Genomic DNA, 13358 nt, shown 5'->3' on the forward strand with positions numbered 1-13358 from the left:
TTCCTTTTCTGGTGGTTTCGAACTTTCTCCAGTTTCTATTTCCTTTCCCTTGTTCATGCTCACAGGATTTTCTATTTTAGGAAGTCTCCTAGTGGCTGGTTTCCTACGGCGTACTTTCCTCCACCCTACATATCTTCTCTTCTTTTTAGGTTTGGCTTTTTCCAGCGGAGGAGCTTGGAATTCCACGGGTTCTTCTATGTCAGCAATGTAACCAGTAAAGTCGTGAGAGACTTCGATAGGCACTGGATATAAGTTGAGATTCTGGAATGCTTCCGACATCTCATTCATGCTGCATAGTATATATGCAAAATACAAGATTGTAATGTTAAAACTTTGGAACAAAGTTTAACAAACAAACACTAAAGTTTTATTGCATACTAATTTATACAAAGGATAACAGAAATAAACACACTAGAATTTTATTTATTTACTGGATATTTTGCTTACTAGACCCAACTTATCGGTTATTTAGAGATTGGCATTTTCTGCTACAGTAGCTAGCATATAGAGGTTTGCCCATTTCTTGTCTATTTTATCTTCCCAAGGTGTACTATTACCCAACTCTTGGACTTTTGGGTTAAACCTAACTCTCTTGGTTCGGGGTTTCTTTTTCTCCTGACTCTTTTTAAGTATCGAATCCCTTTTCTCTGGGGAAAGAGGATTTCATAGTTTGCCTTGCGGACAAAGATTCCTTCTTCTAGCTTTACTGGGTTTTTAGAAGAAGATACAATATCTAATTTGTGGTAGATAGCAGACAATTTTTGTTTACCCATACTGTAATTAACAAATAATCAGTTAATACAACAAATAATCACAGAATGATAACTAGTAGGATTAAGTATTTTGTCAAATACTTAATTCCGTAATAGGCTTAAATCAGTGGCTCGATCAGTGGCTCGATAGTTATTAATTATTAGCTCTGATACCACCTTCTGTCACGACCCCCGACCCACCCTGGACGGAATCGGGAGCCGCGAGCAGTCCAGTGGTACCCGTGGTATCTGATTTATGCGGCAGCGGAAGTCTTTTATTACAGGATCTTTTCACCGTAAAAATGCTCGTTTAATATATTATACAAAGTTTTAGGGATAAATTCCCATAATTTACAATAAGTTGATTTCACCCAGAAATCATTATTTTCCAAAACATGTTTTATTTATTTATTCACAATGAGCCACTTCTCTGAGCTTGTAGTGCTTTACTGCACTTTTCCTGGATCACACAGATCACCTGAAACATGTTTGAAAAAGGTTTTGTCAGCGGGGAAATACTGAGTGAATCATTCTGTTTTCTAAAACGACCCGTTAGTTATAAATTACAGTATCAAGGGGAATTACAATGTTTCTGATATCAAACCAACTACCCACAGTATTTGTCACTCGACCATCCATTGGCTAGCCCATTTGTCCAATGGTGTCTGTGACTGTGGTCTGATCACCCCTTGGCCACCCGTTTGTCCAAGTGTGACGGGAAATAAGTAATGTATACAAAACCCCACATACCGGCTGTAATATGGTGATTACATAGACTTAATCCCTGTAATTATAACCTTTGAAAATAACTTGGAGTTTTGTAAACTTACTCACAAACTGTGAGAAAACAGTTTTAAAAAGAAGAATGACTCACATTGCAGATTAACGAGCAATAGATATAAGCCTACTGATTAGCCTTGATTAAACCTAATTTAACACAATGCACACACAGGCAGGTTAGTAACTAATACAGCAATTACGTCAATTCACGAGATTAAACCCTCCCAACAATTAATCAGTGCAATACTCGATAATTCAATCGGATTCACAACGAATAACAGAGCATAGTCCGAATTTGAACAGCACTCTAATATTCAAGTCGAAATCACGACAAATAATCAAAGTACAAGCTCAATTGAGCAGCACCTGGACTATCGTTGGATAGTTATAATCGATCGGACGTTGAATCGTAATAGCGATCGAGTTATTACCCTGATTGCGGCAGCACTTCGTGATCGGTGTGTGTTATGAACGATATTCGCTATAACTCGATGGTTACAGAGAATTTGGACGTCGAATGAACAGAAAACTTCAAGTGCCAACATCCCCTATTTATATCTGAAAAATGCACTCCCTCGCGCCACGCGAAGGATTTCCTTGCGCGTGTCGCGTGGCGCGAGAGACCCTAGTCTAGCATAGGGTGTGTTCGTGTACAGATAGCTTGGGTGAGTTGGTTTCGACTAAAAACTTAGCTCCCACGTAAAACTATTAAGATATTACCAACTAGGGTTTACCCCCCCCCCCCTGAGTTTTAGGGGCCCTGATCCTGATTCCGATTGTTATGAAAATTTTAGGGTTTATGCGGAATCACATGGGTGTTTCAATTAGAGTTTTCTTATTACCTAATTATCATCCTAATTATTGATTTTCGTGACAGTTGTTACAAAAAAGGACGTTAATTCGGTTCAAAAAAGTGTCACTATGTTGGTTGATATCTATCAAAAAAATATACATTTAAAATTAAAAAAAATTATATACTTTATAACCAAAACTGGAATGTATTTTTACAATTAAAAAAAATAAAAATATACCTATAACCGAATTCTCTGAAATCGAAAGCAAGCTTTCGTCAACACCAACTTTTCTTCGTCTGTCCATGGATGTACACAACGATCTTCTTTTGCTTTTTCCTTTTCGGACTCGGTTTTTTTATGGGTTTGTTTTCTTCCCGTAGAGGATGTGGGTGGTGCAGGTTGAGTTTCCGGTAAGGATTCGGGTGTGGGTGGAGTTTGTGATAGAGGAGTGAGTAGTTGTTGTGGAACCTAAAAGATAGGTTGGCAAGAATATGACCGTACGCTAATAAGTGTGCATCCTTAAAAAGTGGTTGCATCGGTTGAGACCCTTGAGGCGGCGAAGCGGTGTTCGGCATTTCGCAGAAACCATATGGGTTGTTCGACTCAAAGTTGCGGTTGTGTTGATGCATTATTTTTATAAAAGTTGTAGAGATTTTATAAAAAAATGAGAGTTGAGAAGGAGTTGGGTAGAGTGAAAAGTTGAAAATAGTAATTTTATATATAGAGGAGGTGAAAAAAAATTGAAATGAAAGATTTTTTTTTTAAGAGTAAAGTCCTTTTTGAGTCCCTGTGGTTTATGCATTTTAACTATTTGAATCTAAAAACTAAACATGTTTTGATTTGAGTCCCTGTGGTTTGTATTTTTAACCATTTGAATCCAAAACGCAAACCTCATCCAAATCATGGACTAAAAGGGTTGGATTCAAAGGGTTAAAAATACAAACCACAGGGACTCAAAGGGGTGGATGAGGCTTCATTTTGGATTCAAATGGTTAAAAATACAAACCATAGGGACTCAAATCAAGACAAGTTTGGTTTTTAGATTCAAATAGTTAAATTGCACAAACCACAGGGACTCAAAAATGACTTTACTCTTTTTTTAAATAATGTCGTTGGGGTCCAACGGCTAGTGGGGAACCCCAATCAAACCACGCCACGTCGACACTCAATTACTCTCAACGCCGACAGGAAATCTCAAACCCACATCACAACACCGGGCCCGATATGGTGTGTGCGGCGTGGAAAGGCAACAACGCCGCTCCACCACGCCCACACCGTGTGGTCTAAGCGATTAAGCCATCGTACATATTCTTGGGGTGCAAAGGAGCACTCTTGATGCTAAACCAACATAAGAAATGTGTTTTCTTCCCTTCATTGTTTAGTTAAACATTTCGGTAAAGATTATCGAGTATTTGCTCGATTCATGAGTCAAAATCATGATTAACAAGAAGGCCAATTGTTTGTTCACGGTTATTCACCAAAAGAAAACATATATTTACATTAATGGGTACGAAACAATGTGTAAATCTTCACCCCAACCCTATCATTCGATAAAATGTATCTCATAAAACACCATCTTATAGGAATGCTATTAGCTATAGGGAGTTATGGACAATGTTTTAAAAATCGGTTCAGCAGCCAACCCGAATGAGGAGAGGGTTTGCTTGAACTCGGCTCATTTATAAATTAAGCGGCTAGGCTTTATTCAAGTCTACATGATCAAGCAAAAAGTCGTGGCTCAAACTCGGTTTGATTGACAACAAAGCAGCTCAATTCAGCTTAAAATATTTATTAAAAACCAAAATATTTTGGGCTAATTTATTTTTTACTTGAGCGTTTGGTTATTCAACCAATTGACTAAATTACTAAAGAAATAAATTAGTATATTTTATGCAAGCCTCTATGTTCCATTAGTAAGAGAAATCTCCATGCTCAAGTGTAGCTCGTTTCATATAATCGACATCTACTCGTTACATTGATTACTAACTAAAATGGTGATTATGCTTCGTTCAACATCTATTAGGTTTTGAGTAACATTATGCACAAAATCCTAACGTAGCCAATAAAAAGTATATTAGGATTAAGAAGATTCTTTTGAAGGGTAAAGATCCTGTACAAATAGTCTTATCGTACAAAACGTAAAAAAGACATGAAAAAGTAAAAAAGAAAAACGCGGTGACATTTTCGTAATTATTTTACTCGTAATTATCCAACAGAATTAAAATTACCCGACAAGATCATTTGTAGACTAATTGAGATGCTCTACAAAATTACTCCACGAGATCAAAATTACCTTACAAGATAAAATTACTCTACAATATCAAAATTACCCTACAAGGTTATTTTACAAAATTACCCTACAATATTATTTGTAGGGTAATTTTGATAATTACTCTATGAGTAAATAATTACGAAAATATCACTGCGTTTTTTTACCTTTTCATGCCTCTCATACGTTTTGTATGATAAGGCTCTTTGTATTTGATCTTTTGCCTACTTTTGAAAACGGATACTCTGTCAGAGTAGGAGACGATCACAGTTCATAGCGAGATGAGTGTCGAGGAAAGCATGAATTGACATTAAGTTATATCCTCATCAACCTAAACACCACCTGAATTATCAAACCCTTAGTTTTCAATAATGTCGCTTCAATGTTTACGCAATACTCCTGATAAGGACATTCCTCCGTCTCATAAACACATTAACATGTCATACATATTCATCAAGTTCATATCAACTATTTCAAAACAAATAATGCATATAACAACAACAAACTGAACAATGTAGGTGCTAAATGATTACATATTTCCATACCAAACTAACAAACTTGCATATGAAAACCACAAGATACTTAAATTGATAAAACAACACATATTATTATAGACCATACATCAAAAAAAAAAATCAGATTTATCATACCAACAAGCTTCGATTTTCAGATGAAACACACGTTGTTCTTTGTTCTCTCTCACGGGGTCGGTGTGAAATAGAGACAAGAGAACAAAATGTTTTGTATATTTGTTTAGAAAATTAGTATCAAATAGGTGGTTTGCCCGAGTGGTTAAGGGGGAAGACTTAAGATCTTCTGCACATAAGTGCGCGTGGGTTCGAACCCCACAGCCACCAAAATTTTATTTTTATTTTGCTTTTTACTCTATAATAACATATAATAAAACACACAAAAAACATATAATAATTTCATGTTCGTTCTACGCTTTTCAGATGACAGGTACGATTTGTTCTTGATTTAGGCAGCTTGACAAAAAAAAGCTTTACATTTCGTTTTGATATCTAGAGTTTTTGTTTTGTTTAAACCACCAATTATTATTTGAATGCTGAGACAGATCTGAATGAGAAAAATAACTTGAATACCATATTATCATTCGATTTATTAAGTTTGATGTTTTTTTTGTCTGTTGTTTCTATTTACTTTTAATTTTATGTTAAGTCATTTGTTTTATGTATGATTATTAGATTCCTAAGTTTACCAAAAGCGTGTGTATCTGAGGCATGTGGTTTGAGAGTAAACTTTTTAATTGGCATTTGAGGATGTGATTTGACACTAATAGCTTATGAAAAGATCTTATTATGGTTTTAATAGAGGGAAGTTGGATTGATTCTTTAGTTGATGTGAGTTATATACCAAACTGATGATTCAAATTGCTTTAACTTCTTTATGTTCTTTTATATAGTGTTTATATTTGAAAAAAAAAAAGCTCTTAGATAGATATTAGTAATTATGATTTATATAGTGTTTAGACAAGAGAACAAAGTACGTATCTGGATTGTTTATTAGATCAATTAGTAAGTCAATCTTCAATATTTATAGTTTCATCTAAGGGCAATATATCAATACACTAATAATTGAGTAAAATTATCATACAGACTCTTCTAAATCTAATAAGTGTACAAAGACACAATAGATCGCAAAACATAACACAATGTCGAAATACAATGTCAAGAAATATAACACAATGTCAACGAAAAAATACACATTAAGTGTCAAAAAAATCACGCAAATATAGAAAAGACACAATGCTAAATAAAAAGATACAATAATACAAATAAAAATTCCAAAATATACAAGCTATAAATCTAAAAGTAAAAACCTAAAATTTCATATCGTAGTGGTCGATTAGACGGTTCTAATTCCGTTTGAATTAGGGTAATTAAAGTCCATTTAATACCCTTCTTATAATTTCTTATTCTTAAAAGACTTTATATTTGATCTATATCAACTTCATGGGTGGACCTAGGTTGTCCCAAGGGAGGCGGGCGCACCCCATGACTTTTTTTCGGTTAGCGTATATGCGTGATGCGCCCCTTATGAAATATTAACACTACACCCCTTGAAATATTAATGCCGCACCCCTTGACAGAAAGAACTTACAGGGAATCACGGAGGAGCTTCAGAAATTGGAATTGGAAAAAGGAGACATAGAAAGAAAGATGATCTTTGAAATGCAATTTAATGCATAAGGCAGTAGTTAGTTGCAGTACATTTGTTTTTGTGGTTAATAAAGTTCCGTGTGCTATTAAAAAAAAGTTAGTTAAAGTATATCAAAACTTGAGTTGGTAATTTCCAATCTAGATTCTAGAGGCACAATTTAAACAAGCACGAGGAAATCATTATTATTATTTTAGTTTTCATATTATTATTCATTAATTTTTACTATGTAAACACCGTGAATATGAATTATATTACTGATATTTTATATTACCCTTTTTACTTTTCTTTACTAATTTGTTTATAATTTACAATTTACACTACTTTCATATCTTCTTTAAAATTAAATACATGCATTTTTAAATTTTGAACGATTTATACCATGCATAAAAACTAAGGATTTTCATAATGATATTAAAATAGAGATGTTATCTTTTTCAAAGAATGTAAACCCATAAGGATATTGTATTTTCTATTAAGCAATTGAACAAAGATTATCGTACTTTTCCTTGATTATATAAAATTTAGTTTGATTATCTTTTTAAGTTTTTATATGATCCGAATCGGTCTAACCTGACCCGAACCGGACCAAAAATATTATTATATAGCAATAAACAAAGAACCCCTGAAAATTTCCGCTCCCCATAAAAAAATTTTCTGAATCCGCCACTGATCAACTTAAATATAATAACTTATTGGTTCATTGGTATAAGTTGACAATTAAACAAGCTTAACGAACTCACAAGGTTACACAATAAAACAATTTTAAACCATTTGACTTCATCATTATTATTATTATTAATTATTATTATTTTATTAATATATTAATATATTAATTATAAAAGTTCAGCTACAGTACATAAAATATCCTATTTTAAAAGGTATTTACAAAAATGTCATTGAGCTTGATTTTGGTTGTTTTTCTAGATAGTTTTAGTTATTGAGCTTCCTTTATACAAAGAATCAAGAATAATTTTTAGCGATTTTGCTTATATGATTATGGAAACAAATTATGGAATAATTTAAAACCAATACCACTCGATATATTTCGTTTTCGAACACATGTAATATTTTAGCATATAAAACCAATACCAAGAAATTCACGACACGTGATTTACATCTCTCATGTTGGCCGTAGAACCGGTTGGTAGGGGACGCTTAATGGTGGCGTACAAAAGTTCTTTTACACAAGACTCATCAAAGCTACCTTGTAAGCTCTTTTACAAAAGTTCTCAAAGCAATCAACTCATTTTTTGTTTGTTTATATAATGAGACTCTGAACCCTCTAAACTTTAAATATTAATTAATGGTGTACGCCACCATTAAGCGTCCCCTACCAACCGGTTCTACGACCAACATGAGAGATGTAAACGTGTCCCAAAGTGAATTAAGTGGTCTAGGGTTTGATCCCAAGACCACCACAATAGATTCTCACCTCCTTACCACTGAGACACTATCATGGAGACATATTATGTCACGGGTATTAAAGGGAGTACATCTTTTTAGATAACACGAGGGGTAAATGTAAATGCGGTATGTGTAATATGTGGAAATCAGGTCGAATTAGCATAACATGTGTTATTATCATGCGACTCCGCCAAAAGAGTATGGGAGCCAGGTGAAATCCTAGTGCAAAATGTCACATATGCAGAGCAATTCAATTGTAGTATAAGAGGATACTACAATCTATTTTATTACAACATTATGGTTTATTTGGAAGGAAAGGGACGAGAGCTCTTTAACGTAACTCAATTCAGCCGAGTTATATTTTGGAGTCGGTCAATGTAAACTTTTCATTTGGATTAGAATTAGAAGAAAAATGCATCTGTTGAATTTGAACTTATGGTGTAAATTTCATTATAATAGTTTGTATTATGCTAGCACTTTTTGGTATAATGTATTTGGTTCCACGATAATTTTATACAACATTCACATGCCCATGGATAAACTCAACAGCCATTTTGAACTTAAATTCCATCCACTTATATTTTAACTTTTGGTAAATTGACAAAACTACCTTGCTACTAAAAAGAGTGATGGTAAAACAAAAATAGAAACCCCCCCCCCCCACCCCGTGGGTCGATCTTGAGCTCAGTTCGGCTTATCAATAGCCCTAGATACAAACATGGGGTATCGTATTTGGGCACATCGAGTACACACTAAAACTTTTAATATACTCATTTCTACAGTAAATGAAATATGGGTTTCATCATGGCACATTGCAACTCGCCAACTGAAGATTTACACAAATGAAAATATGGAACATTGCAAGAAAGGTTGTGATTTTGACACAAATGAAAATATGGAACATTGCAACTCGCCAACTGAAGATTTACACCCATCTAATGGAATTGATTAAGTGAATGCTTTGATCATCTGTAATTCTCTAAATAATGGGTTTAAAAACTATAAGCGGACCAAGACGAGCAATTATGTGCGTATTGGGGTGCCTAAAACTGTATTATAATGGATTTAATTTGTTTCTTATGAAAAGATTAGTGTTAGAGCGCAAGTGTGCACACAGTCCATCCAGCCATTCTCGCATAAAGACGCTCCACGTCAGGCACAAGCAAGAAGCTCGAGAAGAACGGACGGGGAGCGTTTCTCCAGTTCCACGCTGGGTTTGTTATATATCTTTGCTTTCTTACTGGCCAAAAAAACCTATCTTAGAATAAAAATAGAAACTTACTCGAAGTACCTAGTGAGGAACTCGTAACACATAGATCTCGTAATTCGTAAAACCGAGGTCTTAGATACAGTTGAATGGCCTGGTAACGATTAAAGAAACCAAACCGAACACAACTAGATCACATGATGCACAAAGGAATAATATGCATACAATAGTGATTTCTCCATGGCGAACAAGCAAACAAACACAACTTTTAAACATTCTAGAAACAACATAAGACTGCTGTAACTTAACAAAGATTCATAAATCAGGTTATCACATACTCATTTCTACAGGAAATGAGATATGGGTTCCATGGCACAATACTAGCTAGATCACTTAGCAAGCAGAGACTGATGAGCCTGAGCCTGATTCTCTTGGTTCTGTTGATAGTTTAGCGGCCTCCTGAACAGCATGATGTGTGGCTCTGGGCGATGAATGGCATAGTGCACCCATCCTCGACTTTGTTGCACTCCAATTGCACGCCATTCCGACTGTATAAACAAAATCACAATTCACTATCATCACAGCCTCATTCTAAAAGTAACATCTTTTCTGTACATGTTTAGATACAAACTGATAATAATATCTTCAAGTCGTCTAAACAGAACTCTCTTGAAGAGAACTTCTAACCCCACTTCCGAAAATAAAAACACCTTCACACTGTTAGCATCTTAATCATGCACCTAGGATTGTTTTTACATGTTTGCTATCTTAATCGTATACATAGTTTTATACACTAATACACTAGCCAAATTTCTACTTTTATCTAAGGAAAACTACTTTTCTACACTAATACAACAATATTTTAGAACTTTTGGTACTAAGTAGATGATATAAAGTGTTATATTATAGATTTTGTTTGTTTTATTTGAAGAATAGTATACTTTTTCATTACGCACTTTATTTTTGTCAGGCCCTCATTATGCATCTAAGCCCCAAGCGAGGCCTATGCGCCTCGAGTGCGTCGAGTGCGCCTAGCGCCTTTAATAACAATGATAGTATATGAAGCATCCACATCCGATCTAGAGACAAGTAAATCAATCGAAGCTAGAAATTTATCAACAGAATTTTCCTACTGAACTGATTTTGTTAAAACATAATTTCAATTAAAACAACTAATCCTTGACTAAATCCAAATCACTAAAAAGTAATACTGAACTGTTTTTGTTAAAACATAATTTCATTTAAAACAACTAATCCTTGGCTACAAAGTCGACTAATTTTAAACATAATCACTAAATAGTATTACAGTTCCTATAATATCTAACCGAATCGACGAAACTGATCTGGAAATCAAACTAAATCTCTTCCGTAAAAGCAGTTAATTATATCAAATTATCAATACTAATCCAAACCCTAACAAGTGATTATCCAACAACATTCACACATACTAAACCCTAATAACTGATAATCAAACAATATTTACACATACTAAACCCTAACAACGCATCAAAATCAACAATATACCTCAGAAAGAAGCCGATTCTTCGGAAGAAGCTTTGCAACTTCCGGAGGAAGAACAACATGCCTACAAATCACAAATCAAAAGCAATCATCACAATCTATTCAAAATCGTCAAACAAAAACATAAACAGACCGATTAAAACACACAACAACAACAACAATCGAAGTAAATAAAGCAAAAACAAGTGAAAAGTATTACCTGTACTCGAACGTATCGTCAAAATACTTTTCGGAGTACTGGATCTGGCCCATAGTGGAATTGAATTTGCAGAATCTGTTGAAATAGCGGTTGGAACACCTGTGGATTGTGATGAATGAGATAAAGAGTGGAATGGATTAAGGAGAAATGGAAGATTGTAGAAGAAAAAAGAAACCCTAGATACCTGAGTGGGAGCGGAGAAAGGGGGAAGAAGTGGACAAGAAGGTATAATAATGTGACGTAGATATAGTGGGTGAGCAACGGTAGGAAATTTGATTCCGGTTTTTGAAATTTTTGAAAAATTTTGAATTTACCCAACTTTATAAAGCTAAATAATGACGTTACTTGTAAGGCAATAATGATAAGAGTTAACTTTCGATCTTCTTCATGTGGTTTGGTTATTTTAACGGTTTTCTTCAATAGTTTAAAAATAGTCATTTTCTTTCATGATCTTTCGAGTTTGTCGTCAGTTTGCTACCTGGGTCTACTCAGTTAAAACGTTCAATTAAAAGTAGAGGTATTTCGGTAGTTTACTCCCTGGCTCTAACTCAATTAAAACGTTTAGTTAAAAGTCGCGGTAATCGTGGTCGGCAGGTGGTGGTGGATGGTGGTGGCCGGTAGAAAGAATGGTTGGAAAGATGGGGATTAGAAAAGAATTACTTAAATACATGTAAATAAACAAGGTATAGTTTATTTAGGTGAAAAGACTTACATGTCCTTGCTTTTATCTATAAAATTACCAAAATACCCTTCTAGTTAATTGATTTTTTGGATGGAGTTAGAGGCAGTGTTAACGTGCATTAATTATTGTCCATTCATTTTCCCTTTATTTATTATTTGTATCCATTCATTTTCTTTGTATTCATTGCATGTGTATTGGTATCTGTGTATATAAACATGTTATCCTCATATTGTGAGGTATTCCAATTCAATCTATCCACATGGTATAGAGCCAGTCTATCTTTCTTACTTTCTTTTCCCCATATTCCCCCCTCCCCTTCGTCTTCATCACCTGTCCATGGCCTCCCCTTCTGTCCCTACTACTCCTGCACCTATGAACTCAATCATGCACATGATAGCCCTAAAACTCACTCCCACAAATTACCTCTATTGGAAAAACCAAATGCTTCCACTGTTCAATGTGCAAAATCTGAGTGCACATATCAATGGTTCTGATCCACCCAATGTTGAGATCGTTGATGGTGATAAACGCACCCCGAACCTGTTGTATGTTGCATGGCAGGCTGATGATCAAAAAGATGTTATGCTTCTAAATTCTTCCCTCACTGAAGAAGTTTTAGGGGAAGTCATCGGTTTCCCCACTGCATATTCCATTTGGCAGGCACTTGAACAGGCATTTAGCAATACATCCGTTGATCGGATTCAGAATCTGCGCAATCAGCTGCGTCTGATTTCGAAGGGTACCTCTACTGTGGCTGATTTTGGTCGCCGATTCAAACACATCGCGGACCAACTTACTGCCGTCGGCCAACCCGTTGACGATGCTGAGAAATCGCACCTGTTTCTTCGTGGTCTAGGCCCTGGATTCGAGATGTTTTCCACAGCCACTCGCACCGTCAAGCCCCTGCCATCTCTTCGTGATATCATAACACCGTCAAGCACCGTCAAGCCCCTGTCATCTCCAGTTGCTTTTAATGCTAATCGGGGACGTGGTAATCGTAGTGGAGGTCGTGGCTATCGGGGATCTGCGTCTGGTGGTAGGGGTCGTGGTTCTCGTCGACCCCCGCACTGTCAGTTGTGCCTAGAAAATGGTCACTATGCCTCGAATGCCCCCGTTTGTCATCATTTGCTGCCTCAAATTCCTCCACTGTCGAGGATATAGCAAAGGCGTTTCATGCTACTTGTAACATCAACCACTCCACACCTGACTGGTTTGTTGCCGATACCGGCTCCACCGATCATATGGTTCATAATACTCGGCCTTTGCAACACAGTTCTCCCTATGGAGGTGACAATAAAGTAACATTTGGCAGTGGTAACTCTTTATCTATATCTCGTATTGGCCATAAAACTATTTCTCCAAATATACGATTGAACGAGGTTTTAGTAGTACCTCGCATCATGCAAAATCTGTTATCTATTAGCAAATTAACTAGTGACAATAACGTGGATGTTTTGTTTTCCCAACCATATTTTTATATACAGGACCGGGCAACGAAGCAAGTTCTAGCACAAGGAAGGTGTGAAAATGGCCTTTACATTCTCCGGTTTGAGCCGCGTGCATTTTTTG

General features: G+C 35.6%; 1 protein-coding gene and 1 non-coding gene across 2 annotated transcripts; one reads left to right on the plus strand and one right to left on the minus strand.

The window, feature by feature from the left end:
- The first annotated feature begins 5369 nt into the window (after positions 1-5369).
- Positions 5370-5452, plus strand: TRNAL-UAA. The gene has a single exon. It is a non-coding gene; the product is annotated as a tRNA-Leu (tRNA).
- Positions 5453-9486: 4034 nt separating this feature from the next.
- On the minus strand, positions 9487-11398 carry LOC110890959 (cyclin-dependent kinases regulatory subunit 1). The gene is made up of 4 exons (XM_022138602.2): positions 11292-11398; positions 11108-11206; positions 10912-10972; positions 9487-9935 (listed from the first exon to the last, which is right to left on the minus strand). The coding sequence occupies exons 2-4, from the start codon at positions 11158-11160 to the stop codon at positions 9777-9779; spliced, it is 273 nt and encodes a 90-aa protein (XP_021994294.1). The 5' UTR covers positions 11161-11206; positions 11292-11398; the 3' UTR covers positions 9487-9776.
- Positions 11399-13358: the final 1960 nt, after the last annotated feature.

Source organism: Helianthus annuus, chromosome 11 (genome assembly GCF_002127325.2).
Source record: "Helianthus annuus cultivar XRQ/B chromosome 11, HanXRQr2.0-SUNRISE, whole genome shotgun sequence".
Taxonomy (NCBI): domain Eukaryota; kingdom Viridiplantae; phylum Streptophyta; class Magnoliopsida; order Asterales; family Asteraceae; genus Helianthus; species Helianthus annuus.

Coding starts and splice junctions, on each gene's coding strand:
- LOC110890959 (XM_022138602.2), bottom strand. CDS start 11,160: ATGGGCCAGATCCAGTACTCCGAAAAGTATTTTGACGATACGTTCGAG. Junction 10,973..11,107: donor GACGATACGTTCGAGTACAG/GTAATACTTTTC, acceptor TGTGATTTGTAG/GCATGTTGTTCTTCCTCCGG. Junction 9,936..10,911: donor AGAATCGGCTTCTTTCTGAG/GTATATTGTTGA, acceptor TTGTTTATACAG/TCGGAATGGCGTGCAATTGG.